This window comes from Gekko japonicus, unplaced genomic scaffold (assembly GCF_001447785.1).
Source record: "Gekko japonicus isolate JY-2015 unplaced genomic scaffold, Gekko_japonicus_V1.1 scaffold1630, whole genome shotgun sequence".
In the NCBI taxonomy this organism is placed as follows: domain Eukaryota; kingdom Metazoa; phylum Chordata; class Lepidosauria; order Squamata; family Gekkonidae; genus Gekko; species Gekko japonicus.
In genome coordinates this window covers 257029-283092 of record NW_015174889.1, presented here as the reverse complement: position 1 = coordinate 283092, position 26064 = coordinate 257029, and the positions used below count along the sequence as shown (strand labels likewise).

The following is a 26064-nucleotide window of genomic DNA, read 5'->3' as shown; positions in this document are numbered from 1 at the left end:
CACCCTCCAAAGCATCCATTTTCTCCATGGGAAGTTATCTCTGTAGTCTGGAGATGAGCAGTAATTCCAAGCATCCCCAGGTCCCACCTGGAGGCTGGCATCCCTAGGCAGCACCCTCTGGGTGACTTGATACCACGGGATTTGCATGACTCAATTAGGCCCAGCTGCTTGCTAATGTTCATCGGCAGCCAACCTATGAAAGCCAGTGCGGTGCATCAGTTAGAGCTTCAGTCTGCGAGACCCAGGTTCAGATCCCCATCTTGCGGTGGAAGCTCACTGGGTGATTTTGGACCAGTCACATACTTTCAGCCTAGCCAATCTCACAGGGTTGTTGTGCGGATAAAAAGGAGAATAATGTAAGCTGCTTTGGTCCCCACTGTGGAGAAAGACTGTAATTTTCCTAGGTAGAGGCTGTGGGGAGGGGTGTGGAGATGGAAAGCTGAAGACAGAGAGGCAGATAAAGGGAGGTTGGGCGGGAAGGAAATTGTGTTGCCAACTCCAGGTTGGGAAATTCCTGGACATTTGTGGGGTGGAGCCTGGGGAGGGTGGGATTTGAGGAGGGGAGGAACTACAGATCAGTATAATGCCATAGACTTCACCCTCCAAACTTCACCTTACAAATCCAAAATGATTGACAGGATTTGGTTAGTTAGTGTGAGGAATTCTTCTGTGAGTCAAACTAGACGTTATGGTGTGCACAGGTCTGACCCAACCTGACCCATGGATGCCAATGTCATTTTAGAGATGGATCTGGCCATGAGACCAAGCAATCTTCACCTCTCCCCCCATGACTTTTCAACGTCGAAACAGCCTAGGGGAAGGCAAAATTACTTGGTTCCACTGCCTCGTGGAGCCAGTCACAGCATTTTTACATGGCTGAATTTATCTCTAAAATGGCATGAGCATCTATGGGTTGGATTAGCCGAGATTCAGTATAAATGTCCACTTGAAGCTAGATTAAGGTAGGAGAGACCCAGGGTGAGGTCAGAATAGTTCCTGGGAGCAAGGACAGCATGGACAGGTGAGGGTCTCTGAAACAGCGCCAATTGACTGTGTAGAGTTCTGGCCACCATTTCTCAAAAGGGATCTTGCAAGGCCGGAAATACGGACAGAGGAAGCAACCAAGAGGATCAAGGGGTTGGAGCACATTTCCTAGGAGGGGGAAAGGCTGAACCGTCTGGGACTTTTCGGTTTATTAAAAGGAAAGCTGAGGGGGGGGGGCATGAGACAGCTTTATAAAATTATTCATGGGGTGAAGAAAGTGGATAGAGGGAGCTTCCTTTCCCATAATAAAACTCAGAGGAAGCCCAATATAATTGATGGGCAACAGATTAAGGACAGGTAGAGAAAGAGGTACTTTTCTCCCTTTCTCACCATACAAGAACTCGTGGGCACTCCATGAAATTGCTGAGCGGCCGGGTTAGAACAGATAAAAGGAAGTACTTCTTCACCCAAAGAGTGATTAACACTTGGAATTCACTGCCACAGGAGGTGACGGCGGCTACAAGAATGGATGGCTTCAGGAGGAAATTAGATAAACATATGGAGCAGAGGTCCATCAGTGGCTATTAGCCACAAGGTATAGATAGGGGCTCTGGGGCAAGTGATGCTCTGTCTTCTTGGTGCTTGGGGGGGGGGTCAACAGTGGGAGGGCTTCTAATGTCCTGGCCCCACTGGTGGACCTCCTGATGGCACTGGTATTTCTGGCCACTGTGTAACACAGTGTTGGACTGGATGGGCCTTTGGCCTGATCCAACATTGGCATCTCTTATGTTCTTATTAGAGGGAATTAGATAAGCCTATGGAGCAGAGGTCCATCAGTTGCTATTAGCCACAAGGTATAGATAGGGACTCTGGGGCAAGGGATGCTCTGTCTTCTTGGTGCTTGGGGGGCCAACAGTGGGAGGGCTTATAATGTCCTGGCCCCACTGGTGGACCTCCTGATGGCCACGGTGTGACACAGAGTGTTGGACTGGTTGGGCCTTTGGCCTGATCCAACATTGGCATCTCTTATGTTCTTATGTTCTTATGACAGGCAAAAGAAAATACTTTAAGAACTTGATGGGTAATGAAATAGTGGAATTCACTGGTAGACAGTGTTCTAGACTCGACGGACTAGAACAGCAGAGCAGGCGAGAAGGGCCGCTGTTGTGTGCTTCATGCAGGACTTGGGCTCTCCTGGTTTCCAGTTTCACACAACCATACGGTTACATGTCCAGCAAAGCCATGTCTGTGACCTGATGATCAATACAGGCAAGTCACACTGAATGACATCGACACTAAGAACTACTAGCAGTCACTGTTCAGGAAGAGGGGATCCAGGATCAATGTGAGCTGCCTCTCCAGAAACGCTCTCTTAAACATACCTGAAGCATCTGCATACTTAAAAAAAAAAGATATATGCGCGTACGTGCGTTACAAACGTAAAACGCCAGTAATTCTAATGGAAACTCATCATGGATTTTCGAATGGATATATGAGCAACTTACCCGCTACAGAGTTTGGCCGTGGCATCAGGTAGAGCGGAATGGACTGTACTGACTGAGATAAAACTGTCTCTAAGCTCCTTTCGGGGATTTTATTCAAACTATACGTGGAGGCCGCCATGTTTTCATCCACTCGGTATAAACAAGAGTCAATGCTGGACTTTTGAGACTGCCAAGGCTTCAGGTTTCCTGCAGATCCGACGTCTTTACTGCTCTCTCCTCCATACTTCGCTCGGTCTACGTTTTCTGAATAGCTTGTCAGTGTTGCTGTAAGAAACAGACAAGAAGTGGCAAAGGAAGCAGTTGTTGCAAATGTAATCATTTCAGAGGACGGTTCAAAACACAAAGACAAAATGGAGGGGACTTGGGGGAACCTGTGATCTCATTTCCCGGCTCTTTACATTTCTACAAACAACAGCCCTGGGATCCCTAACTGAGATCAGGAAGACGTGCTGAGATTTAAGATTTTAGATGTTTTCATGGTCTGTCTGAGGGTTCCTTTAGACACTTTATTATTTTAGGCTGCTGAATGTTGTTTCATGTGGCTCTGGTGCCTGTTTTTTTAATATTGATAATTTAATGTTTTTATGATTTTATTGTGCTGTTTTTACTTGAGAGCCACCTTGAAAAGGTCTCTGGAGAGGCAGCACAAAGATTTCCTTTAAAAAGCAAGACCCCTCCTGTGCTGGGAGAACTTTGCTGACTCCAGAGGAAAATGTGTGCATTTGCTAAAAGAAACACTACAATAAAGCAATAAGCCTCTTTCAGCCAAAGGAAACTATGTTGAATTCTAATCCTCTCTTTGCTCTGGGGGATGGCAGCTAAGACACTGGGCACGGATGCCTCCTCAGTGCAGCACCATGCGCAGGGCCACCACCACAGTGGCTTCTGCCAAGGCAGGCATTTGTCGGGGGTGTTGGCACCATCACGGTGCTGCTGGCTGGCTCTCAGGTAGGACGTTTGCTCTGGAGATATTATTTTGTCACCATTTGCTATTATTAGGTAGCCTATAAAGGTAAAGGTTTCCCTTGCTCGAAAGCCAGTCGAATCCAACTCTAGGGGGCGGTGCTCATCTCCGTTTCCAAGCCAAAGAGCCAGCGCTGTCCAAAGACGTTTCCGTGGTTATGTGGCCGGCATGAGTAGACACCGAGGCGCACGGAACGCTGTTACCTTCCCACCAAAGCGGTACCTATTTCTCTGCTTGCAATTTCTTGCTTTTGAACTGCTAGGTTGGCCTATAGCTGGGTGTATTTTTTCACACTTTATGTATAGTGGTTGAATTTTGGATTTATATTGAAATGTCTCTGTTTTAGGACAACAGACCTCTAAGGCAAGGAGTTCTTTTGTGTGTGTGTTTTTGCCACCGAGTCACAGCTCACTTGTGGGACCCCAGAGGGTTTTCAAGGCAAGAGATGTCCAGAGGTGGTTTGCCATTGCCTGCCTCTGAGTCATGGCCCCGGTATGCCTTGGGGGTCTCCCATCCAAATACCAGCCTGGGCCGGCCCTACTTTGCTTCCAAGATCTGATGAGATTGTGGAAGCCTGGGCCATCCAGATCAGGGTTGCAAGAATTCTTTACAGGTAAAACCAGTTGACTAGACAAGAGCTTGACCCTTGGTCTATAAATACCAGGAGTAATAACAAATGATTGGCACAGTAATGAGATAATACGGAGAACAAGAAAAACTGTGAAAAAGTGACGCTTAATATATATCTTTAAAGAATCATGGAAAAGTGAACAAAAATAGTATACATAGTCATAGAAAAATATATTGACGGGGGGAGCGCTGGTGATCTCCTGAATGTCTTGCCGTTTCGAAGGAAGATCATTACAATCATCTCAGCCCATGGCAGGTTCTACTATACATTACAGCTGTTATGAACATTGGAGAGTTCTCTATATATAAAATCTTCTTTGATAATTGTGAGACGTCACCAGAGGATATGAATTACTGAGAGACAATTTTTGTCCTACATCTTTGTTCAGAAGAAGATCTTCCTTCGAAATGGCAAGACATTCCGGAGATCACCGTCAATATATTTTTCTATGACTATGCATACTGTTTTTGTTCACTTTTCCATGATTCTTTAAAGATATATATTAAGCGTCACTTTTTCACAGTTTATCTTGTTCTCCCTATAAATACCAGGAGACAGTTCTCCACTGGATCATTCAGCACTCTACCCATTTAGAGTGACTGCATTTATTTTGGATGTAGGTCTTTGTGGATCGTTAACACTTAAAATATACTGCATGAAGCCTAAGCACTTGTGGAGTAACTTTTCTACTATTGATTCTACTGCTTTGTTTTAAAAGGCAAGCTATCTAAAATTCTTTATTCAGTTACAATTTTAGTGATGTACAATAACTGTACCAGTATTTTATTTATTTATTATTGGCATATTTTAGGAGACTGCAATTAGTCTTTTGTCAATATATTTCACCCACTGTAAACAGGTGGCTGAATAATCTGAGGGTAGAAAAGTTTATACTGAATATGCCTTATAATTATATTTTTACAGCATAATTGTTTACAATTTATTTTTGCATTCCCATACTTCAAGGCATTTGCAGATTTTTTTGGGGGGTGGGTAAAAATCTTTCTGGATTTTTAAATAATTTTTTATTACACATGAAAAAAATATGAACAAGATAATATACTGCTCATTTTCATTTTATATCCTCAGATTTCCGAAAAGGGCGTAGTCCAGTTGTTCAAGGGGTATCGATACTGTGTTTATGTTCTGGGTCTATTTTTCCTTGTGCTCGTTTTGCACATATACACATTCCCCTTGTTTCTCTCTACAGGCCATGGGAGTGGCAGCCCCTCCCCCCAGCAGAGCCTGGCAGTAAGAGAGTGGGGGGGGACACCCACTTTGCAGCCGTGACCGGGATAGTCCAGAAGCTAAGTAGGGTCTGCCCGGGTCAGTATTTGGATGGGAGACCGGCCAAGGAAGCCCAGGAGGGTTGCTGTGCTGAGACAGGCACTGGCAGACCACTTCTGTCCATCATCTCTTGCCTTGAGAAATCAACAGGGTCAGGGCTATTTTGGGGCAGGAACGCACAGGAATGGAGTTCCGGCTGGCTCCCAAGTTGGCCACGCCCAGCAGGAACTCATTAGCATAACAGGCCACACCCAACAGCAGGAACTCATTAGGATTGGCTACATTACGGGTGTGTGGCCTAACATGCAAAGGAGTTCCTGCTACAAAAAAAGTCCTGGGTTTTGACAACAGACAAGGTCAACAAAATAACAAGCAAAAGGTGGGTGTGGCTGGATAACCACACTTCTGGTAACATGGGGGTGCGGCCTAATATGCTAATATGCTGTGCTGTGAGGGGTGTGGCCCAATATGCTCATGAGTTCCTGCTGTTGGGTGTGGCCTATTATGCTAATGAGTTCCTGCTGGGCTTTTTCTACAAAAAGAGCCCTGAAGGGTTATTGTAAGTGGCACCATGTTCTACCACCCACATTTGCATGCGAGTCAAAAATGACTGTCTTGTTTCCAAGTTAATAGTTTTTAAGTTAAAGAACTTTTTTTAAGGTAAAGAACTTAAAATACAAACACCGACCCACAAACATAAAGACCCACAAACCCTATATTAACCTTTTAACCAAATTGATGATACTATATTGACTATTGTATTAATTAGAACGTATTGTAATGAACTTATTCACTGGCCTTTATGTAAATCACTGGTCAGGTGATCAGAATTAGTGGCAATCGAGTGTGTAATTGATTCAATTAAATTGATTTGTCTGTGTTTTAAATCATTTACTTCATTTTAACAATTGTAAAATGTATCCTGTTTAGCAGTTTTGTGGAAGCCGCCCTGAGCCTGCCTCGGCGGGGAGGGCGGGGCAAAAGTTCAATCAATCAATCAATGAATCAACTAAGTAATCAATCAATAATTGTATCACACGGTCGGTTAGGTTAGATTAAATTGTTGACCCAACAGGGCTGGAAGCTGTATACCACTACTGGTACTGCATACAAGCATTGGATACTTGACATCGGCGGGGAAGGCGGGGTATAAAACAAATTAATTAAATAAATAAATAAATAATTGTTGCTTAAATTCAGTGAACGTTGTAAGGAAGAAACCCAAAGCACAAATTTGGGTAGAAGCCTCATAATTGGTTAATGCAGGGATTTTAAATGCCTCGAAGTAACTTTTGATGACTCCCTGTTTCAAAATCCACTTGGAAATAACAGTCCATACTTTCTAGAACCAAAGTGCCATCTTAAAATTTTACCATACAAAATGTGGTTTTCTGGTTGATCTTTCTGCGAAACCTTTTCAGAGGAAAGCTATACCTTAAGGTTTGTAAAGAGCAGGGGTTTGGAGCTGGAATTATGCTCTTGTTGAGCGGTGGCTCAAGTGGTTAAGACGCTGAACTGCAGGCTGTGGAAGGTCGGTAGTTCAGCAGTTCGAGACCCGGGTTGCCGCATGACGGAGTGAGCTCCCGTCTCTGGCCCCAGCTCCTGCCAACCTAGCAGTTCGAAAGCAAGAAATGGCAAGTAGATATATAGGTACCACTTCGGTGGGAAGGTAACAGCGTTCCATGCACCTCGGTGTTTAGTCGTGCCGGCCACATGACCACGGAAACGTCTTCGGACAGCGCTGGCTCTTCGGCTTGGAAACGGAGATGAGCACCACAACCCTAGAGTCGGACTCGACTGGCTTTCGAGCAAGGGAGACCTTTACCTTTACCTTTAAACCTGGAGCCTATTCAAGACCTCTTTCTGAAAAGGTTTGTGAGGAAGGAGAAACGACAAGCAAGGCAGGTCCCGTGGCACCTGCTCGGTCTCTCCACGAGCCCCATGCCTACCAATGATGCCGCTGTCTCTGCTCTCCAGGGTCGAGGTGGGGCTGGTGACAGCGCCGTAGCTGCAGTCCTTGGCCGTGACGTCCTGGGCGCTGGCCTGAGGGAGGGTGGAGCAGGGGCTGCTGGCTGGCGGGGAAGCGGTGCTGCTGGTCAGCGTGGAGCAAGGACTTATCCGTTGGGACACTGCTGAGGTCTGCAATTCAAAAACAGGAAAACGTCACTCTCGCCTGTCAACGGGTGTGGCATGCAAACGTCTACCGCGGCTCATTTTTGAGACTCTATGTGACAGGGCAACAAACACCGCTGGCTATTAGAATGCTGCCGTAGCTAAACAGATACAAAATGATTTCATTTCTTCTTTCACTCAACAAAAACTTGCATAGATAACAATGGCTGAAATTTATATTAACATCAAGTGTGCTATTTCAAAACACGCATAACATTTCATAAAAACGCATTATATGTGGTAGTGACATCCTACCAACAACAACGTTTACAAGTTTCATTTATTGTCTTAGCCACTGGCCATAACAACACAAAGTAAATCAAAGCGCAACAGAAATATACATCAATAACTTGCAGTAAGTCCTAGACCCCATCTTATGTTTTTTGCCACCAGTGCAAACAAAGCCATTCTGCTAGTAACATGTGCATCAGTATCAGAGAGCAAGAAAATGGTCAAATCCTGCTCAGCAATTCCATTATACAGAGGTACAATAGGATAAATAAACCTTTGCCTAAGTGATTCGTGCCATGAACATCGCAGAATGTAATGCTCAACATCATCCACTTCACCCATACCACATAGGCATATTCTAGAGGTGGCAGGGGCACCCAGAAAGCGACCAATACAAACCATTGAGGATATGACATGGAACCTTAGGGCAGTAAAAGCCCTTCTCAGCTCCAAAGTAGTTAGTTTCTCAAGATATACAGTCCTACAATGATCTCTTTTAAAGATCTTATACAAGGGGGCTGTACGGCAACTTACCACCACATGTCGATTCAAAAGCCCATCCTTATTAAATACCCATTCCTTCAATTTAGACTTTTGGTTTTTGTTTACCAATAGGTCATCGGGGATTGAGTATTTCAGTAAAATAGAGTTCAGAATTACAGCTTTTCATTCTGTCTTTCCATTGTTCCATGGATGCTTGCTGCTGTGGTGAAATGCCTTTCACCCTGGAATTCATACGAAGGTTAGGTTTATATGGGTCTGCACTCTGCATTCATCTTGGGGCTAGAGAGAAAAATTAGCCTTTTGCAATCTGAAACAGGTTTACAGAGGTAAATCCTAGGGGTGTGCAATCCCCCCCCCCCCAGTTTTTGTTTTTTTGGGGGGGGGGTATACTGAGCTGGAAAAAAAATCAGGTTTCCAGAAAAATCCCGGATGCCAAAACCAGTGTGGTATTCAGATCTGGGGATTTTAATGAAATCCCAATTATGCTGAGGTCCAAGAGTCCCAAGAAGAAAAATCCCTGGGCTGACGTCTCATGCAGCCCAGTTTAAACCGGGCTTCAAGAGAGGCCAACGCCAAGCCAAGGCCGAGGGGAGCTCTCAGCTCCTGCCACCCCAGCTGACCCTGGGCTGACTCATCTTGCAGCCTGGTTTAAACTGAGCTGCAAGAAAAGCAAGCCCCAGCGGAGGTAGCATGGAGCTCTCCGCTCCCACTGCCCCGGCTGATCCTCTCTTGCAGCTTAGTTGTAACTGGGGCAGAGGAGAAGCCAGCCAGCACCATGCCAAGCCAGTGGGGCCTGTCTCCTGCAGCCTCTTTAAAATTTAAAGGGACTGCAGAAGCCTGATAAACAAACTGAGAGGTGGGAGCAATCTGCTCCTGCCTAGAGATGTAAAATTTCCGGAAATTTTGAAGCTCGGAAAAAAACCCGTTTTTTCCCCCCAGTTTTTTCGGGGGGAAATGGAAATTTTTGGAAAAATTGAAAAAATACTACATTAGCATTTATTTTGTCTTTTCTAGGTTGAAAGTCATTCTGTTACTTTAGGAACATAAAATATAACTATGGACATTTTTACTTGGCATGAAATTATCACAACTAGCATATTAAAAATATAGTGTATCCAAACAATTATTACAAACAGAATACCCACCCACATGCAAAAACAAAACTGAAACTTTTTTATTTTCTTCTGACAATCGCACCTCCTAAAGGAAGAAATGCATCTTGTTCTTGCATTGGAGAGTTCAGTTTGTAACCTAGGACTTGCTTGTTTTCAGTGCACAGAAATTAGATCAATCTGATACCATATATATATATATTAGAAATGATTTGGAAAATATTTGAACACCTTGTTTTAAAATATTTTATTCATCATGTTAAAATAAAACGTTCCATAATCAATTTTTTTTCTTTTCTTTTTTCAATTTTTCCGATTTTTCGGGGGAAAACAAAAAACAAAAAAAGCTTCAGGAAAAAAACCGGAAAAAAATGGTTTTTTCCCGAATTTTTCCGTTTTTTTTCCGGGCCTTCACATCTCTACTCCTGCCTCTTGCTATTTTTGGATCTACTGGTAATTTCCACTAGTATGGATGCCTGCTTGCAAGCCATCATCCAGGTAGGGATAAATACAAGGCTGCAGCTAAAGTTGTGCTACCACCAAGGCCAGTCATTTAGAGAAAACACAGGGAGCGGTAGCCAATCCAAAAGGAAAAACTTTGTACTGGTCACAGGCACTCCTACACTGGAACCTCAAAAAACTCCTGCAGTCCAGATGTATAGCAATATGGAAATCAGTATCACGGAGACCTGGAACTGCAAACGAACTGTTTATTTGCAACTGTGTTAGAATGTTAAACAGAGAAACCATACTAAACTTTGAAACTCTTAACTCTATTGAGGTGCTTGAGGTCTAAAATTAGCTTCTTAATATAATCCTTCTTGTGTAGAAGAAAGTGACGGAAAAAGAAACCGGAATGTGCCTCCAAGGAAGGAACATGTTGCACTGTGCCCTTCTGTAGGAGCTGCACCACCTATTCCTCTAGTTGCTGTGGCACTGATCTGTAACAGGGGTCCGCTTTGGATTTTTTTTAAAAACCACCCTAAAACTCTGGTTAATCATGGAGAGCACTCAGACATCCTTGGTGATCAACTCCCAACTGCCACAGAAATGGAGGGCAAGCCAGTTATAGAAACAACTTAAACTTAGCAGACTGATGTTTGGGAGACTGAGGAGGTTGTTCGCCCTCAGATTTAGGACGACAACTTCTACCTTTTAAAAATATATTGTCAGGGTTCCCAGTCAATCACACTCAACACCAGGTCTTCAGAAGATTCAGTTTATTGAGGGAGAAAGTACTTGAGACACCATGAACTCTTGTGTTAGGAATGGCAGGAGAGGCGTGGGGCTTTTGGGGTATACCCCCTTCAAAGGTGACCCCCTAATACTACAAAGCCAATAAGCAAGCATTATTAATAGTCCCAAGAAGCTAACATCTGGCTGTTAGGTTCCCAGCGGGAAGCTCAGGAAGAAGCACTTCTAGCCTCAAGGACACCTGCAAGATAAGGGAAAGCGAAGGAGGGGGGGGCAAGCGAGCACAACCCTTTGACTGAACATTCCAATGCTCCATTCCAATACTCCAAGGGAAATATCAAGCCAACTTCTACCTTGATGTTGTGTCCCACTTTCACATCTCTACTCCTGCCTCTTGCTATTTTTGGATCTACTGGTAATTTCCACTAGTATGGATGCCTGCTTGCAAGCCATCATCCAGGTAGGGATAAATACAAGGCTGCAGCTAAAGTTGTGCTACCACCAAGGCCAGTCATTTAGAGAAAACACAGGGAGCGGTAGCCAATCCAAAAGGAAAAACTTTGTACTGGTCACAGGCGCTCCTACACTGGAACCTCAAAAAACTCCTGCAGTCCAGATGTATAGCAATATGGAAATCAGTATCACGGAGACCTGGAACTGCAAACGAACTGTTTATTTGCAACTGTGTTAGAATGTTAAACAGAGAAACCATACTAAACTTTGAAACTCTTAACTCTATTGAGGTGCTTGAGGTCTAAAATTAGCCTCTTAATATCATCCTTCTTGTGTAGAAGAAAGTGACGGAAAAAGAAACCGGAATGTGCCTCCAAGGAAGGAACATGTTGCACTGTGCCCTTCTGTAGGAGCTGCACCACCTATTCCTCTAGTTGCTGTGGCACTGATCTCTAACAGGGGTCCGCCTTGGATTATTATTATTTTTTAAACCATCCTACAACCCTGGTTAATGATGGCGAGCACTCAGACATCCTTGGTGATCATCTCCCAACTGGCACAGAAATGGAGGGCAAGCCAGTTACAGAAACAACTTAAACTTAGCAGACTGATGTTTGGGAGACTGAGGAGGTTGTTCGCCCTCAGATTTAGGACAACAACTTCTACCTTTTAAAAATATATTGTCAGGGTTCCCAGTCAATCACACTCAACACCAGGTCTTCAGAAGATTCAGTTTATTGAGGGAGAAAGTACTTGAGACACCATGAACTCTTGTGTTAGGAATGGCAGGAGAGGCGTGGGGCTTTTGGGGTATACCCCCTTCAAAGGTGACCCCCTAATACTACAAAGCCAATAAGCAAGCATTATTAATAGTCCCAAGAAGCTAACATCTGGCCATTAGGTTCCCAGCAGGAAGCTCAGGAAGAATCGCTTCTAGCCTCAAGGACACCTGCGAGATAAGCGAAAGCCAAGGAGAAGGAGAGGGGGAGGCGAGCAAGCACAACCCTTTGACTGAACATTCCAATGCATGGCAGCATTAGCTGGCGTGTATATATATATAATTCCATACTCCAAGGGAAATATCAAACCAACTTCTACCTTGATGTTGTGTCCCACAAGTGGGATGACTGAAGGGGTGAGCCTGAGGCAGCTGATACCTGCCGAACCTCTGGTGTTGAGGTTGCACTTGAGTGTCTTGAGATATACCTGTGCTTCTAGGATGCAGGGCCAGCATATGTCATCTACAGCTACTGAGCAGTGACTTTTTGTGTGTGTGTGTCTTGTCTAGGGCAAAGTCAGTTTGACTGCCAAACAGGTCTTTGCCCTTGAAAGGGAAATCCTCTGACTTGGACCTCGTTTCATTGGGCAACATAGGCCCCGGTCACATGGAAGGTTCTGGGCTGGGAGAGGGACGGGTCAGGGGCGCAGCAAACGGGCGCGATCCCACCGCAACATCTGGGAAACGTTGCGCACCCGTCCCCGATCCGGCCCTTCAGTCTGAAAAGCCGCATCTAAAATAAACCACCTACAGAGGTGGACTTACCAGCAAGGCCGCATCAAGAGCGGCCGTGGGATCGCTGGCGCGTCCTTCTGCCAGTGCATCCAAGACTCCTGGCCGAACTGCGCATGCTCACACATGCGCAGTTTGGCAGCCTCCGTCTCTGTCTTGTCGCTTTCTCCCCGGTCTCCCCGGCATCTGATCGTGCCGGGGAGCAACTGTGCGGCAGCTCACGGGATCTGTATGATCCCGCCGCCGCATGCCTATTTTGGTGCGGTTTTTAAAAGCCGCACCTTGCCCGCGCATTCCCCCCCCCCCGGTGGCAGGGACCATAATTGACCAAAGTTTGGTATTTCGTTTGCAAATGACGAAAGATGCTAAAGAGCAACTGGAGCAGTCAGCAACATGTTTGACCACACTAATTTGCCGCTTAGCTGGCTTTATGCTTTCAGCACGAATTACTTTTGCCAATTTGTTCTTGTCCCCTGACAGGGACTCTAAATAAGCAGCCATCTGTTCCCATAGGAACATTCGATAGCATCCCATGATGGCCTGGGGATTTGCCACTCAGAAGACCAAAGATCTGGAGGAACACCGTTTTCTCTCTAGCCTACCCAATTTGCACCTTCCTTGTCAGCTGGGGGCAGCCTGCGGCCCTGGCCTTTGCTTAGATTGCATCAACTCAGGTATAAGTAAGTTTGGAGCTGGGAGGGTGAAAAGAACACACAACCCTCCAGGGACAGAGACTTCCCAGTTTCCTGGGGTGGTCAGAGGCATTGCTATGCTAGGTGCTTAAAAGAACTGGGGCCCAGTAACCTCATAGGGAGGAGCCAGTGACATCACAGGCCATTGTTATGAACGATGGAGGCGAAGCCATGTGGGATTTAGGAAGGGGCTCCCCAGAAATTTAGGGGGGCCTGGGAACCCTTGGGAACCCCTCCCCCAGCAATGCCCCTCGGCTGGGCTAAACCCAGGAAAAGGTGGGAGTTGTCCAGTGGTTATAGTGGTATCTCGGTGGTCTCCTGCTGTGTCCTTTTTTGAAATTCATTTTTAGAATAGTCTAAGATCTGCCAATATTTATACCATGTGTATTGGACAAACAAATGGTCACAAATCTGACAGTAAGGAAAAATCCGGTTCCGGTTTGACGAGGGAGGCTGCGAGGGAGAGATTCTCCCCGCGTAATTCCCAACCTAATGCTCTACTAAGGGATTTTTACCAACTCCCCAAGTTTCTCCCGGAGAGAGGAACTTGGCAAGGGGTGCCTACAGCAGAAGGTTGAGGGTGGCGACCCTCTCCGGCGTTGCTGTGAACCCCAAAGCATGGAACATTAGGAGATCCGACGAAGAGATTCGCCGAGCAACAGACAAACCTACAAGAATGGCAAGACAGAGAGTCAGAAAAAATACAAACCCGAAGCTAAGTATATTTGATACCCTACAGTAGTAATTGAAAGGGGGGAGGAAAAGTAGCAAGAGAGAGAGAGAGAGAGTACATGGGGGGGGGGAAGGGAGGGAAGTGCCCGTATTACTCAGTGAATAGAGAGATTAAAATATTTTTTAAAAAAAACAAAACAAAAAAACAAAAACAAATCTGACAGTAAGAAAGGCAACACAGAAAAACTATTTAAAAAATTTTCCTGGACGTTCATTTACAGGAGTCTTGTTTCTGCCTTATTCATAAGGGTGACTTTGTACTGAAATTTACTACCTTATGGCACCACAGATGCCTTCGTTTGGTAAATGCATGGCTGAAGTCTCTGAGCCACGGCAGAATACCAAACAGTTGCTGTGCACTCAATTTCTGAGCAATGTACAGAGTTCAGAGTAGCAGCAGTCTTTTAACTTCAAACTCATGTCCTACAAGTGAGTAGAAGTACATTTTGAGGCAATTCAGAACAGTGCCCATCGCTATCATGACCCCAAAGAAAACTCACAGTTATGCCACTTTGGTTTTATATACCTTGCCTTCTTAGCACACTTCTTAGAAAGTCTAGCTTAGAAACGCAAACATTTGGAATCAATTATGAATAAAATAAATCACATAATTAAGTTAATGTGAAATTACTGCATTTCTGTGAATGGTTAATTTCTGCTCTTCAGGTTCAACTTGCAAAACACATTTGGCTTCAACAAGTATATTTCAGACAGCTGAAATACAACTTTAACTACACCAGATAGGACTTTCCTCTTTCTAATTACAAATCTATCCATAGCAAATTGAATGGAATGGTGGACTGAAAACAATTCAAATGAAAAAATCAGGATTCTGAAGGAGGAGAAATTACATATAAAAATATGAGAGGTAGACATGTTAATCATGTAATCCCTGCAGCTTCTACATTTGCAAAGTGGAATGACAGTCCCTGGGAATAGGCTCAGCACTCTGGGAGTGGAAAGACAGTCCCCAGAGTGAAATGATGGTCCCCAGGAAGAGAATCAGTGCTCCTGGAATGGAATGACAGGCTGCAGAGTGGACTGAGAGCACCTGGGATTAGTAGAAGTGTTCTGGGACTGGAATGACAGCCCCATGGCGTTGCAGAAGCATTCTGGGACTATCATTCCGCTCTGAGGGCTGGCATTCCAGTCCCAGAACACCTCTGCTACTCCCATGGGCTGTTATTTATTTATTTAATTAATTCAATTTATATCCCATCCTCCCCGCCAAGGCAGGTTCAGGGTGGCTTACATTAAAAATTAAAATATATTTAAAAGTATAAACGTCGTAGAAGATCATATGCAGTTAACATAAACATAAAGTGCTAGTAGCGGGTATTTAAAGGCAGTACGATATTACATAAAAAAATCCAGTAGACCATGGTGGAATGGTGACAAAAGAGTATAGCCAGAGTTGGTGAACAGCTTATCATACCATTTATACAGGCTGGCGCAGGCTGCTGATGGTAGTCCAGGGGGACCTGCCACAGTTCGGTTGTTAGAAGCGGCTCCTAATCAAAGGCCTGGTGGAAGAGCTCCATTTTACAGGCTCTGTGGAACTGTAAAAGGTCCCGCAGGGCCCTGATGTTGTCCGGGAGCTCATTTCACCAGTACGGAGCTGCTACTGAGAAGGCCCTGGCCCTGGTTGAGGCCAGCCTGGCATCTTTGGGTCCATGGAGGGCCAAACAATTTTGAGACCCTGACAGCAGTGCTCTCTGAGGAACATGTGGGGAAAGGCGGTCCCTCAGGTAAGTAGGCCCCAGACCATACAGGGCTTTAAAGGTTAAAACCAACACCTGAGGTGAATTTGGTATGCTACTGGCAATGCCTTCAGCACAGGCTGGATATGTTCCCACAAAGGGAGACCCATCAGCAGCCTGGCTGCAGCATTTTGCACCAGCTGCAGCTTCTGGATTTGCGACAAGGGCAGCCCCATGTAGAGAGCATTACAGCAGTCCAATCTCAAGGTTACCATTGTGTGGATCACTGCTGCCTGATCATTGCGTTCAAAGAAAGGAACCAACTGCCTAATCAGCTGAAGGTGGTAAAAGGCTGTCTTGGCAGTGGCTGCTACCTGGGCCTCCATTGTTAAGGAGGCATCCAGGAGCACTCCCAAACTCCTAACCTCTGGCAATGGAACCAACAGCGCCCTGTAATGATTCCTTGTTTTATATGTGTGTGTGTGTTTTTAAAAGTTTGGTTGCATGGCTGTGTGATGGACTAGAGTGCTTGAAGAGACAAGTGTGGTGTGATTGGTGATTGACAGAGAGGGGGAAGGGTTTTAGAAAGGGTTTCAGAGTGGATGAATGGGTATGTCCTTCAGGAGTGACAGTTAGAGGTTTGACAGTTGATAAAGACAGTTGATAAGTTAGTTTGTTCTGAGGTCTGAGGGAGAGAGACAGTCTTGTGTGTGATACAAGAGTTAAGTTCTGTGTATGAAGAAAAGTTGAATGTATAAGGAAACAAAAGTTAAATGAAAGTCTGAGTGACAGACTGGAGTGAAATAGGAAACGTATATGACCCTGAGTAATGAGTTACAAAGTTACTTGAAAAATCCCTGTCAGAAAGGGAGCAGATCTTGTGTGAGACACAACGAAATTGTTAAAATTATTCACATTACTGGTTACATTGTTCTACACTTTTATTTATGAACTGTTTCAATAAATCTTCTTTTATTTAAGTCTGCCACCTCTGAAAGAAATAATTTCTCAGGAAACACATAGACCCTCATGAGACTTAAAAACTCGACCTACCTATCCAGTGATAGCCAAAAGAAAGTATAAAGGTTTGGAAAGCCTAAAATTTCCTGGTGGCAGCCTAACCTACCCAGTTGAACAAAATAAAAAGAACACTTTAAAGTGAAACCAGGCCTCCCCAGATAAGGGGACGTCACACGCCCCATCGAAGGTCAGGAGTGGGATCCCTAACCCCGGCCCACTCCGACTAAGGCACAGGACCTCTGTCTTCATCAGATTCAATTTCAATTGGCTCAGTCTAAGCCAACCAGCCACGGCTTGTAGCGCCAGGTCCAGATCTTCTGGTCTAGTCAGACTGACCACCCAACAACAGATAGAGCTGGGTGTTATCTACATATTGGTGACATCCCAGCCCATGCCTCCGGGCAATCTGGGCAAGGGGGTGCATATAGATGTTAAATAACATTGGGGAAAGCACCACCCTTTGGGGCACTCCGCATATCAGTGGGTGCGCTTGGGACAGCTGATCCCCTTTGTCCCCGACCTTGGAGAAAGGAGACGAGCCATTGTAAGGCAAACCCCTGAATCCCAGTGTCAGCAATGCAGTGGATCAGTAGCTGATGGTCGACTGTGTTGAATGCTGCCGACAGATCCAACAACAACACTCTGGGAGCTGTCATTCCAATCCTAGAGCATTGAGCCTATCCTCAGGGGCTGTCATTCCAGTCCCAGAGCACTGAGTCTATTCCCAGGGGCTGTCATTCCAGTCCCAGAGCACTGAGTCTATTCCCAGGGGCTGTCATTCCAGTCCCAGAGCACTGAGTCTATTCCCAGGGGCTGTCATTCCAGTCCTAGAGCACTGAGTCTATTCCCAGGGGCTGTCATTCCAGTCCCAAAGCATTGAGCCTATCCTCAGGAGCTGTCAGCTCGCTGCCATAAAGGCTGGTGGGGGGGGGGGAAACGTTCACTCCTTGGAATATACTTTCAGTTTTCTGGTTGCCTCAGTGATGCTCCCTTATCTGTCTGTTTTATGTGCTTGGCCTTGAATGCTTCGCCATAGCACCTTCTCTGAGAAAGTGGGACCATTACATTCTGGCGGGACCCTCTTCTCCCCCATTGGCTCTCCACCACCCAGTGAACCCCTCTGAACAATGTATATCTGTTCACCCCGCGCTTTATGCTTTAGTCTTAACGCAGTTCCTGAAGTAGATGCCCTGCCGATACTGCTTCAATAAACTTTCCTTCTGAAGAAGCGAGTTGTTGAGTCTGATTGCTACAGGAGTCTGACAGGGTGTTAAGACCCGCTGTGATCTCTGAACTCGCACCCAGCGATGGCAGGCGAGGAAGACGAGATCATGCCTATCACAACCGAGGAAGAGATTGTGCCTATCACGACGACAGGGGGCATGGAGGGGGGCAGAAGTGCCCCTGTTGGGTCGGTTCTGGTGCAACCCCGAACCCTTTGCATGGTCAAGGTTCTCGGAAGAGTGTGGAGTACCCTAGTCTACCCCTGAATGGTGACGGGGTTTGGGAGGCTCGAGATGTGCAACCTGTCATTCCAGTCCCAGACCACAGACCCCTCCCCCCCAATCTTGTTCATGCAGATGGGCTTACCATTTAAAAATGAAATGGAAATTGAAAGAAGAGCTTAGGAGCAGCTGAAGCAGCCCCCCTCACTACCATGAAAAAAACAATTGTGCTCAATAAAGGACACATAGACCCAAGTATAATAAAATAGAGACACACTTTCCCCCCAAATGTTAACTGGAGTCCTGCAAGTATGTTGGGCCCAACAACAGCTTCACAGTCTGTTGAGTGGAGCCAGCCAGGACAATACTTTTCCCCCAGACACCAAACACATTCAAGGATTGATATGTTCTGGATATCCAAAATCTTAGTGATTAACCTAGAGACTGCAAAGATACAACCAGAAACCTGATGGGTCCAGCCGCAAGGGACCTTCTCTTCCTTTTGCAATAATGTTATCAAATCTCTTTCCCCACCTGGCTTTTCGTGTCTCCAGAGATCTGTCTTCTTAAAGACTCTCTTAGCATTTGGTACCTCCGCATATATGCTTGAAGGGGGGGAGGGGATGTTTAACCATCCCACTGTCTATCCTGCTAGTTCAATTAGCATTTATAAGAAGGTGAGCCTGAAAGGCTCATACTGACTTCCTTCTTTCTAGCTCAGATGAAAAAACCCACAAAAGGTTGCCCAGGGGAGGCTCATTTCCCCCCAGGGCCGGCTCACCTGCAAGGCGAACTAGGCATTCACCTAGAGCGCCGGGCCCTGGATGGGGTGGGCGGCAGGCCCTGGATGGGGCACCGAAGTTTGCTTCCCCCAAAAAAAGCCCGTGCACCACCTAAGCGTGCCGCCGAAGTTTGCCTCCCCCCTACTCCGCCGCCGAAGCAGCCGCGTCCCCAGCCAGCCAGCTCTGCGTCCCCTGCCCCCGTCCCCTGGATGAGGTGCTGAACTGCGCCTCCCCCCCTCTTCCTCCACGCCCTCTGTCCGGGCTCTGCTTGGGGAGCCGCTCGCCAGAGTCCCCTCCTCCTCCTCCTCCTCCTGCCAACCAGCTCGGCCTCCTCTTCCCGGCTCCGCGGCATCCTTTCCCCACTGGGACGGGAGCCCCCACTGGCCCCGGAGATCTGCAAGGCTGCGGGCGGGGGAGTTTCCAGCCCTCTCCTTCCTGGCCTTGGCCTTCTCCCCCGGACTCGCTGGCCTCTCTCTCGCTCTATCACTGCTCCGCTCCCTCCCGGGGGCCCTCCGGAGAGCCCTCTCCCTGCGCCCGGCCTTGCGCTGCAGATGGAGGTGCCAGACGTGTGGGCGGTGGCGGCACTACTGCTTTCAGCCGAGCCCAGCCGTTGATGGGAGGCAGCCGAGGGTCGCCATCCACCGCAGCGCTCTGCAGCTGTTCTGGGCCAGCCGGGTCTTGGGCCGCCTTTGCTGGGTGCGCTGCAGCAGCAGGAGCCACTGACGGCTGCCCTGCACCAGGGAGCCTCGGCTCGGCTGGCTCGGGGGGGGAGGCTCGCCCGTAGGATGCAGAAGCCACCAAGGGGAGCCGGAGAGCAGCAGCAGTGGCCGCCGTGGCAGGTGAGTAAGTGAGAGAGGCAGCAGGCGGGACGGGGAGGGTGCGGGAAGGCCGGCCAGCTGGGAGGTCTCCAGGCCTCACTGGGAGGTTAGCATCTGCGCTCACCTAGGGCGCAGAAACACCTCGAGCCGGCCCTGGTTCCCCCCAGAAAAAGTCAGGGGAGGACTGCCCCCCCAGTAGTTTACACCTATGCAACCTTTCTGCCACACCCTCTATATCAGGGGTGGCCAAACTGCAGCTCGGGAGCCGCATGTGGCCCTTTCATGGAGTCTAATGTAATGTTAATAAAAGTCAAATTTGCATATTTTCCAATAAAAACGTGTGTGTGCTATTTGTTCATGTTTTGCGGCTCTCAAACATCTGACATTTATTCTGTGTGGCTGTTACGTTAAGCAAGTTTGGCCACCCCTGGTCTATACTGATTCTACTTTACACACCAAAGGAGGGGGTGATAGAGGTTCAGAGGAACGAGTCCCAATGTCATCCCTTGACTCAGCCCCAGAGCCAGCTCCTGACAGCCTAAGAGGGGAGGATTCCGTGCCTTTAAGAGCTGAAGAAGCATCAGGATCTGCACCTACTGTGAGTACTGAGGAGGATACACAGGAATCTGAGTCAACTACGGGACGGTTTGCACCTGGGATTGAGCAGGCCATAAGCAGCTCACCACCTGCATCTCCCCCACCTGTACGTAGGCTTAGGGATCAGAGACGTCAGGAGCTGGCTAGCCGATGAAAAGAAGCACGTTCAAGAGGGCGGAGATCCTTGAGCCCTAAGTTTTAACAGCAGCCAGGACCTCGCACAAAGGTGCTAATGTGTTAATGGGCCAGAGCACTATTTAGTAGGGCCTCTGGCCATGAGCAATTTGTGCTGGCAACCTCGTTCGTAAAACCAGAAGCTCTGCACCTTGATTCCTATTTGAGTCTGTGGCTTTTGGACTCGGCTTGTGTTTGGACTGCTCTGGCTCCTGACTTCCGGCTTTGAACTTGACCACGCCCTCGGCTTTGCTCCCTGTACTCTGACCTCTAGTAAAGTTTGAGTACGGCTTTGTCTGGTGTTTTGGGACTTGTTTAATGCTCTGCTGACTGCTCTCTTGGCTGACCTTTGGACTTGTATTGTGACTCCCCCTGTCTGCCTGCCTCCCTGGCTCTACCGTGACACCCAATGCCATATCTAGAAACCTCTGCTGCCTTCAAAAGGTTGCAGGGCCAGGAACATCTGAGTGAAAGGACCTTCAGCATAGAGTCTGAAAGCTCAAATGTCCAGCTCTGGGGATGGAGACATGCAAATCAGCTGCTCCTTATATAAACAAAGGTCTCCATTGGGCAAGATCAGAATGGCACTCTGAATCCAAAGGAAAGTCAACACCAAATCCTGAATGGGACCGAAGATCATATTCTTTCCAGGTTGGGAAGCCATTGCCAGTTCTGAGAATCCCACCGCTGGATTGGTGCTCAAAGCATGAGTGGGGGGGTGCTCTAAGCCTACCCATTGCTCATTACAGACTGTACACTGGAGACAGGTGTGGTGCATACGGCTACCACTGCACTGGGACTAGAGGAGTGCTCCAAAAGAAGGGAGCCAAAATAGCTTCCTGTGCTGGAGCTCTGGAATTGTTGAGGCTTTTATGAATTATTATTTACTGTTCGATTATTATTTATTATTTTATCAATGTTGTAAGCCTCCCTAAGCCCATTTGCAGGGTATGACGAGATATAAATTGAATAAACTAAACTAAACTGAGTGCTGACACTTTCTCAAAGGCAGAGGATGAGTTGGCAGCATTGGTGGGTGCTGGGTCAATTCAGTCTCACACATGCACATTAAAATATTTAGTAGACGTATTCTCATAACCATTCTATTAATGTATGTTTTATTTTCCTCATCTATGATGGTAGTAAATGACTGATGGGTGGTTGGCCTCTAATTCTCCCTCCAACGGCACAGAACCATCCAGGGTCTGTCCAGATGAGGTGAGGATGTCTGCTGAGTTGCAGGCCATAAAATCCTTGTCCCCTTGGGGACAATATCTCCTTTGGGAAAGAAGTCAAATAAAGGGCCAATATTAAAAACTAAGTTAAAACTTATACTATACAAGCCAGTTTGGTGTAGTGGTTAAGTGCACGGACTCTAATCTGGGAGAACCGGGTTTGATTCCCCACTCCTCCACTTGCACCTGGCTGGATGACCTTGGGCAAGCCCTAGTTCTGATAAGAGCTGTCCTTGAAAAAGAGCAGTTTCTGTCAAGAGCTCTCTCAGCCCCACCTGCCTCCCAGGGTGTCTGTTGCGGGGAGGGGAAGGGAAAGGAGTCTGTAAGCCGCTCTGAGACACCTTTGGGTAGTGAAGGGCAGGGTATAAATCCAATCTCTTCCTCTTCTCTTCTACAAAAATACATGTATTTATTAGAAAGACAGTTAAAAACATTTAAGGGCCCAATGAAAGCCTCGTAAACAAGTAAAGGTGACCTAAACACCAGGTCCAATACACACGACCTGACGTGTTTCCGCCCTATTGGGGCCTTCTTCAGAGGTTAAACAATATTGAGGTACACTAATACATATTACAATAAGATAACCAAGTGAATATTGGACCAAGAAAATGAAGGCTGTAGAAAAAAGATTAAAAGGATATTAAATATGAATAATCAAATATTTTTTAACTTACAGTGTAGTAAAAATGCCTATACCTACTTACTTAAGCACAAAATCTAAAGACACAAAACAACGGTGGCCAAGAAAAGGAAGGCTGTAGAAAAAAGATTAAAAAGGATATTAAATATGAATAATCAAATATTTTTTAACTTACAGTGTAGTAAAAATGCCTATACCTACTTACTTAAGCAGCAAAATCTAAAGACACAAGAAAAAGGTGTTTGTGAGGCCTCAAAAGATGGAAGTCATGTGTGGGGTTTTTTTTTGTATATTCTAAGTTTTAATTTAGTTTTTAATATTGGCCCTTTATTTGACTTCTTTCTCACCCTTGTGGTTCTTGATTCCAGTTTTTGGGTCAGGTTTGTTTTTTCCCTTCCTGTGCCTTAATATCTCCACTGGGAGTCAGACCAGAAGCTCCCATTGGAAGAACAACAGATTAACTCTGTGATCTATGCTTAGACTTCTCTGCAGGCAGTCGAGAGATTCCTCGAAAACGAAGGTGCCCTTGCAGCTGAATGACTTTCTGGGCCCCATTCAAGAACTGACAGTACCTACCAAAGCCACTGAGGGTAGCTGAGACGGCCTCTCTGAAGCTGATGGGCATCTGGACATGGGAACTCTGGACACTGACCGAGCCTTCTCTCACAGGATGGCCTTACGGCAAGAAGCCCTGCTGCCATTTGCCTGCGGAATGAACAGTTTGCAGGCAGTGCCACCTGCCATGTTGTGGGACGCCCCAGACACATAAGGCATAAATTACAGTTGCCTGTCTGGGCCGTCTCTGTCCCACAATCAGCACATTTCTTTAAAAGGGCCTTTAGCATCACACTGGAGGAAAAGCAGGCAAAAAAACCCTATTGGAGCACCACCTCAAGTAACCAACAGGCAGAAATTTCTCTTTAGACTGACAGGAGTAGTTATCAAAGGAACTGGAGTGATGGATAAGTGAATTTCATTCTCTAGCAGCCAAGGAAGAACTGAGGGAGAAAGCACTCCCTCTACCAAGTCACTTCTCAACTTTGACATGGAACTCCAGCATGTGGCCAGGTGAGGGCTCTTCGCACTACCTGAAGCACTACCTAAAAACTCCAGCAGGTTGAGTCTTCTTCCTTCTTTGTCGAGGAGGGAAGAATGGTTTCCTGCTTCTCCCTTGGCTGGCAGAACCTCAGAAACTATTGAATTGGCTTGAGGGTGATGAAATAGAAAGTTGCAGCCTTCTTTCCTAATTCTACATACGTTCTCGAGTTTCTTCAATGATGCTGGTGCCAAGGCTGGTTTAGCCCAACCGGGCAGAGCTATGTCCTGAATTCTCTGTAGTAGTGGGGGAGCCACTGGACCTGTGTCAGGATTGTACAGGACTTTCATTATGAGGTCAAATGGCTGTGGTTCCACAGTGTTGAATTCAAGGTCAAGCGCCTTTGTCATTCTTATCCGTTGTTGTTGTTAAATAGTGGATTTCATGGATGAACTTTATTAGTGATTTCAGCAAGGAGAAGGAAGACAAAATCCCAGGCAGAAGCCTGGTTTTTAAGCATGCAAAAAACCACACCCCAAACACTTGCACTCCCAATGATAGGCTATTTACATTACATTGTTTCTCTATTGATCCATTCTAGGATCCCAGACAACTATTGGATAAGGGATAAGGTGGATAAGGGAGCAGTGGCACAGGGGATTTTTCCCTGCTTAATAATAACATCTGAACTGCCATGCTTTGGCAGTTCTAGCCCCGTGCTGGTGTGAGCAACCAAGCCTTGTCCTAGCTCATCGTCTACCCAGCGATTTGAAAGCTTCGGTGAGTAAATAAATTGGGGACCACCCATAAGGGGGTGGGCACACCCCTCCCTTCGGAAAGGTGTTAGCTGCCGAGGCAACTTCTGAGGCGCGGCGACCGGAAAGACGAAAGAACTGTGTCGGCTTCCCTGCAGTGGAGCGAGTCGGCCAGGCAGTGGCAGTGTGTGGCTGCACAACATCAAGAAGCCAGACGTCATCAGCCAGCCGACAAGATGCCGTAGGAACACGACTGACCCAGCCCGCAGATGAAGCCCGGCTAGCTGCAATGTGTGTGTAATTAATGCTGTATGTTTGTCTTCCCTATCCCCACAAATATTGTTAGTCCAACTGTCTCAAGAGTAACTGTAAATCGCTCTGAGCCCACAGGTATGTGGGAAAGAGCGATCAATAAATCAAAAGCATTATTATTGTTGTTGTTGTTGTTGTTGTTGTTTTGTGGACGCAAGCTCAACCCGATCCCAGGGCTAGTTTAGGGATGACTCATCCTTAGTACACAACAGTTGTTCTGAATATAGTTGGAGGTCTTCCAATGGTGAAGGAGCCAATGGATCAGTGACCATGTCATTGGTCAATGGCATCAAAATGCTCTCCGAGCCCGCTTCCAAGATTTGATAGAGACTGTCTTCAAAATTGGAGTCATGACAGGGTGACTCTCTGTCCAAACAGTATTGGTACCAATGGTCTTGCCCCAAACCTTTGGTATTAGTCACAGGTTGCCATGGGTATGGAGCTTGTGGGGGTGCCCATTGTGCCCACTGCAGTGGCATCATGATTTGAAACTGGCCCCACGGATGTTGTTGTAGAGACCATCGATTGGGCGGCTGTAGCTCTGTCTGCCCCTTAACTTCCAGTTTCATGGGGGTACCCACAGGGGGTGCCTTTAACACCTCATCTTCAGAGGATTCTGAGAAGGGTACTCCTCTCAATGGTGAGGGGTTTTTTTCCGGATGTGATACGACATTGCCATCTCACCCTGATGGCAAGCTATGTCTCCGAGAAGATTTTGATCTGAAGAACACTCGTGTTGAGGGTTGACTCTGATGGGAGACTGATTTTTGGGATCAGTGTCCGGAGGATCTTCAAACTTGAATGGGGGAGCTTGGCTGGGGTTCTAAGGTGAGACTAAGCAGTGCACCATCGATGGCGATCCGTTTAGACTCTTGTTCCGTTGGTGTTTGGTTAACAGTATTGGTACCAATGGTCTTGCCCCAAACCTTTGGTATTAGTCACAGGTTGCCATGGGTATGGAGCTTGTGGGGGTGCCCATTGTGCCCACTGCAGTGGCATCATGATTTGAAACTGGCCCCACGGATGTTGTTGTAGAGACCATCGATTGGGCGGCTGTAGCTCTGTCTGCCCCTTAACTTCCAGTTTCATGGGGGTACCCACAGGGGGTGCCTTTAACACCTCATCTTCAGAGGATTCTGAGAAGGGTACTCCTCTCAATGGTGAGTGGGGTTTTTTTGGATGTGATACGACATTGCCATCTCACCCTGATGGCAAGCTATGTCTCCAAGAAGATTTTGATCTGAAGAACACTGGTGTTGAAGGTTGACTCTGATGGGAGACTGATTTTTTGAATCAGTGTGGGGAGGATCTTCAAACTTCAATGGGGGAGCTTGGCTGGGGTTCTGAGGTGAGTCTGAGCAGTGCACCATCGATGGCGATCCGTTTAGACTCTTGTTCCGTTGGTGTTTGGTTCTCCTTTTTGCCTTTTTTGGTGCAGGTTCCAACACTGGCTTAGTTGTTGACATCTGAAATTGTGGCTCTGACATCGAGACATTTATTTATTTATTTATTTATATTTCATTCCATTTCTATACCGCTCCTTCCCGGAGGCTCGGAGCGGTTTACACATATATTTAAT

General features: G+C 46.6%; 1 protein-coding gene across 1 annotated transcript in view; it reads right to left on the bottom strand.

The window, feature by feature from the left end:
• TANC2 (tetratricopeptide repeat, ankyrin repeat and coiled-coil containing 2) overlaps positions 1 to 26064 on the bottom strand; it is a 378694-nt gene that overhangs the window by 121975 nt on the left and 230655 nt on the right. Inside the window, exons 7-10 of the mRNA XM_015424928.1 lie at positions 19406 to 19860; positions 13805 to 13907; positions 7321 to 7510; positions 2490 to 2753 (exon numbers count right to left, since the gene is read on the bottom strand). Of these exons, the coding sequence (XP_015280414.1) occupies positions 2490 to 2753; positions 7321 to 7510; positions 13805 to 13907; positions 19406 to 19860 (1012 nt within the window). The remainder of the gene's footprint in view (positions 1 to 2489; positions 2754 to 7320; positions 7511 to 13804; positions 13908 to 19405; positions 19861 to 26064) is intronic.